The sequence below is a fragment of the Dasypus novemcinctus genome, chromosome 31 (genome assembly GCF_030445035.2).
Source record: "Dasypus novemcinctus isolate mDasNov1 chromosome 31, mDasNov1.1.hap2, whole genome shotgun sequence".
In the NCBI taxonomy this organism is placed as follows: domain Eukaryota; kingdom Metazoa; phylum Chordata; class Mammalia; order Cingulata; family Dasypodidae; genus Dasypus; species Dasypus novemcinctus.
Window position 1 is genome coordinate 11,157,165 of NC_080703.1, and position 5,376 is coordinate 11,162,540.

At 38.7% G+C, this 5,376-nt stretch overlaps 1 protein-coding gene across 1 annotated transcript; it reads left to right on the forward strand.

Moving 5' to 3' along the window:
* The first annotated feature begins 2,622 nt into the window (after positions 1 to 2,622).
* LOC131276998 (olfactory receptor 7A17-like) lies at positions 2,623 to 3,594 on the forward strand. The gene has a single exon (XM_058290605.2). It carries the CDS (start codon positions 2,623 to 2,625, stop codon positions 3,592 to 3,594), a length of 972 nt encoding a protein of 323 aa, XP_058146588.2.
* The last annotated feature ends 1,782 nt before the right edge of the window (positions 3,595 to 5,376 follow it).

Consider the following 5,376-nt stretch of genomic DNA (forward strand, 5'->3'; position numbering starts at 1 on the left):
ACAACATTTATTCAGTGACCTTTTTTTTTTTTTTAGAAAGATCAGGTCTTTACTGCAAAATTATTCAAAAATATCACAGCAGCACACCATTTAAGGTATTACAAAGCACTCTTCAAGACCAGAGGCTCACAGTTTATTTCATAAAAGCACAATTTATTAATAGTGTGGGCTCCTGCACACTCAGGGACCTGGGGCAATTCTGGCTCTGTACAAGCTGAGTTTGTGGTTTGGCCTGAATGTTGCTGTTGGGGGCTGGAGAAAAGGACCTATTTTATTGTTTAAGAGACTCTGGTTTTCTGGTCACAGGCTTCCAGCTTGGGGATAGAGAAGCTGTGTGGCAGCCTCCTCCCCCTGCACCTCAGCAATTATGCCTATCGGGCAAGTGACATATGTTGTCCGTTGGTCATTTACATTCCCCATTGCAGCTTATTTTCGCAACTCTCTAACTTTATATATTAGGGTGTATGTCCTTCTTCTTTATAAGTAAACTTTCAATCAAAAAACTGCAAGTTTTTCCCTTCAACTTTGCTCTTTGCCATTTAGTTCTTCTATGTCTTTATAAACACTTTTGGAGGAATGTGTTAATGTCTACCATTATATATGATGTTCACCTCATTATTTTTCAAACTTAGAAAGTTCTGCTTCCATTAGATTAATAGATCAATTTTTAATTGCATTACCAACTGTTTTTCCTCATCGTGCCTTTTGGGGTTAGATCTACTTCTGAAATTGCATCACTTTCTGCCATCCTTTGGAAGGCATTTTACTTTGCAGTGGACCACAGGTTGCTTTTATTCTTTACATAATCTGGAGCAATTTTCAATCTGCTCTTGCTGGAAAAGCAACAATGGAACTGAAATAAGGCTGTTGAATAGGCTCTGAGAGATGCAGAAAGAATGACAATTGAGAGTCTAAGATTCAAAATAAGACATCTGATTCCAAAAATTTTGCCCTTAATAAAATTTAAAAAGACATCAAATGCACCATATAAAAATTCCCAACATTGTTGTACTAGTTATATATTTTCAGTTGTGAAACATTTGTTTATTCCCATAGGTCATTTTATGCTTGAAGCAACCATTCTATTAAGTGTCTTGTCATTGTAAAAAGATATCACTGCCTTTGTCTTTTTTGTGAATTTCTTTTTGTTCTTTTTTTAGTTTTTCTTGGCTTCAAGGGTGATAAAACTGGAATTGGATTGCCATCAGAAGCAAGAAAGGATTTCTTCATCACAATTTCTCATGTGATGCTTGAGTTTTTATCTTTCAAGTCTATTTAATTCCTTCCTGTCTTATTACTGAGCAGATATTTTATGTTCCTTTATTTTATTTATTTATTTATTTATTTATTTTATTGTCTTTGTAATAATATTACTTTAAAAATATATATGTGAGGTCCCATTCAACCCCACCCCCCCACCCCACCTCTCCCCCCTCCAGCATATGTTCCTTTAAATAAAGGGAATAAAGTAATCATAACAAAAGGGAGCTCTGTGTTTACATGAGCATGGGAGGCTTGTCAGCTAGAATTTCAGAGCACCATTTCTAAATACTTGGAGAATGGAAAAACTGATGTTGTCAGCTTGCATTTTATTTACTCCTGGGTTATCTGTGTGGCTGATTATGAGAAGAGCATGATGTTAACTCCCTGCCAATGATGCTAAGGTGTGCATTATGTGTGTGTGTGTATGTGTGAAGTGTGTATGGGATGTGATGTGTGATGTGAGCAGTCCTCAGAGCAGTGGTATCTAAGCTCATATATTACAATAGGTGTCTTCTATAGTACAGAGCCTGGAGGCTATTCTAAAAATGCCAATAGGATCTGTTCCATTCCATTTGGTGGGATAGCTTTGCATCCAAATTAATGAATAGTGAGAGGTTCAGAATATGGATGAAGACCTCCCTGAATTTGAAGATTCAGCAGCAACAAGGCTGCCTTGTTCTTAAACTTCCTCTGAAATCATCTCTATTCACTATCCTCTTAATCATTTCCCTGCCACACTGCCCTCCTTGTTCACTCTGAACACTGGAAAAAAGTCATTTTTAGGGTCTTTTTCCTAGAAGTTATCCCACTGGGCACAAATTTCCCCTTACATCCTCATGGCTACTGCCTTCTTTTCCTTTAGGTGCCTCTTTGAATTTCACATCATATATGGGACTTTTCTGAACACCAAGTGAAAAACAGCTCCATCATTTCACTTTTTTTACCTGCTTTCTTTTCCTTAAAGCATGTGAAATCATCCCCTTTGTAATATGATTGTGTTTTAATTGCATGTATTCTATATGTGCTGATGGTTGGGACTTTTGAGTTACAGCATTGTAAACTCATTGCCACAACTCTACTTGCCTCTTAGTCACAACTCAATACATATTCCACAAATGAATGAATATCTCATGAAATCCATAGTGTTCATGAATTCTTGGTAAAGGGCTGAGTTTGGGGGATGGAATTCCTAGTCAGAGGTGGCACTACAAATACCCTAAAGGGATAAGATCTATATAAATAATATAATATTAAATTTATCACTGAAATAGGCAATGTAACATTTCTGTTTGGATAGTGCTACTTGCTTTGTGAAACTATCCATGTTCCTTTTTGTTTCTTCTTAGTCTCATCAGGCACATGGGACCTGGAAATGAAACGCAAATTTCAGAATTTCTTCTCCTGGGATTTACAGAAGTTCCAGAAGTGCAACCCCTCCTCTTTGGGTTGTTCCTGTCCATGTACCTGGTCACCATTTTTGGGAACCTGGTCATCATCCTGGCCATCATCATTGACTGTCACCTCCACACACCCATGTACTTCTTCCTCTCAATCTTGTCCCTTTGTGATATTGGTTTATCCTCCACTACTGTCCCAAAGATGCTGGTGAACATCCAGGCACAGAGTAGAGTCATAACCTATGCAGGCTGCCTCACCCAGATGTATTTTTTCTTGCTCTTTGGAGGGTTGGATGACTGCCTCCTGGCCGTGATGGCCTATGACCGCTTTGTGGCCATCTGCCACCCCCTTCACTATACAGTCTCTATGAAACCCCAGATCTGTGTCCTGATGGCTCTGGGGTCCTGGACCATGAGTGTTATGGAATCCTGTTTACAGAGTTTATTGGTGTCACAACTGTCCTTTTGTTCAAGTGTAGAAATCCCAAACTTTTTCTGTGAACTTCGTCAGATGGTCCAACTTGCCTGTTCTGACACTTTTCTCAATTACTTAGTAATGTATTTAATAGCTGGAGTGCTGGCCGGGGGTCCCCTTGCTGGAATCCTTTTCTCCTACTATAAGATTGTTTCCTCTGTATTTGCAATCTCGTCAGCTCAGGGGAAATATAAAGCATTTTCAACCTGTGCATCTCACCTCTCAGTAGTCTCCTTATTTTATTTCACGACCATAGGGGTGTACCTCAGTCCTGCTGCTTCAAACAACACACATTCAGGTGCACCAGCCACGGTCATGTACACTATGGTCACACCCATGCTGAACCCCTTCATCTATAGTCTGAGGAATAAAGATATAAAGAAGACTCTGAAAAAATGCTTTGGGAGGAAAGTCTGCAAAGTGTCATTTGTCTTGCAGCAGCTGAAAGGCCAGTTTTAGCAGCTCCTAAACCTTCAGAGCTACATATTTCCTTTCTTTGTTCAGTAGGTGCATATAGACCTGCCTAGAGTCAAGATGACCTCAAAAATGAAGAAGTAAAATTTTAAAGCACACATTGTGTTATAGAGCAAGATTTTATTTTTGATAAGGGAAGAGTTCTCCTTGAAGTATGCATGATTCATGTACATGTTTAAGGAGTTTTTCAGTGTTGTTCAGGAATGGGTTGCATTTTCTGAATAATTTCATTGGATCACCTCCTGTTCCTGCTTGAATTCTACCAATGCTGCCTATGAATATCACTTCTTGATTTCCTCTGAATAGAATATCTGCTTTTGTTCAAAACTGTCATAAAATTTAAAGAGGTGACAAAATACAACCTAGGTATTTCCTCTATCAGTCAGTAATTTATCTCTTGTATGTTCAAATCTCTAATCTATATTCTTTTCTTAAAAAAATCAAATTTATTGATACAGCTTAATAAAGCATACAATCCACCCAGAGTGTTCAATTAATGGTATTTGGTTAATCACATAGACCTGTATTCATTAATTTCTAATAAATATTCTTGATCAGATATGACTAAACACAGGAGGTTGACATTTTGGCTATCATACCTCTGTTAATGGAGTGTTCTGATTTGCAGCCATAAATTGCTACTGCACAAACCTCCATGCCATTGCAAGTACTTATGGCTACCTAGATGGTGACATTCATTGTATGATATTTTAAAAAACAATTTTATTAAATAATAATCACACAGTGTACAATACATACAAAGTGTACATTCAGTTGCCTTTGGTATAATTAAAGGCTTCTTCATCACTGAAATCAACTTTATTTACTTTTACAATTTATTTTATTTTTTTATTTTTATTTATTTATTTTTAATTTTCTTAAATTTTTTATTTTTTTATTCATTTTAAAAAAATATTACATTTAAAAAATATGAGGTCCCCATTCACTCTCACCACCCCCACCCCACCATTCCCTCCACAGCCACACTCTCCCCCATCATCACGACACATCCTTTGCATTTGGTGAGTACATCTCTGGGCATTGCTGCACATCATGGTCAATGGTCCACATCATAGCCCATACTCTCCCATGTTCCATCCAGTGGACTGTGGGAGGATCTACAATGTCCGGTAATTGTCCCTGCAACACCACCCAGGACAACTTCAAGTCCCAAAAATGCCTCCACATTTCATCTCTTCCTCCCATTCCCTGCACCCAGCAACCACCATGGCCACTTTTTCCACACGAATGCCACATTTTCTCAATTACTAACCACAATAGTTCATGAATAGAATATCAGTAAGTCCACTCTGATCCTTACTGTATTCCTCTTTCCTGTGGACCTTGGCTTGTTTGTGTCCATTCCACATCTATGTCAAGAGGGGGCTTACAGTCCATATGGATACTGGATGTAATCCTCCTGCTTTCAGTTGTAGGCACTCTTGGCTCTGTGGTGTGGTGGTTGACATTCTTCAACTCCATGTTAGCTGAGTGGGATAAGTCCAATAAACCAGAGTGTAGGAGCTTGAAGTCTGTTGAGGCTCAGGGCCTGGCTATCATATTGTCAGTCCAGGGATTCAGATCCCCTAGATCGATCTTAAACCCCAGCATCAACTACAATTCCAGTAAAGTAACAGGGAAGGCTTGTGAAAAGAGATCACATCTGAGTCCAGCTCCATCACGCAGAGAAACCAACTCCAAAGAAGGGCCAAGTGACATGGCAGTGAACTCCATCTGCCATGACCATAAAACCTGTGGGTCTCTTTA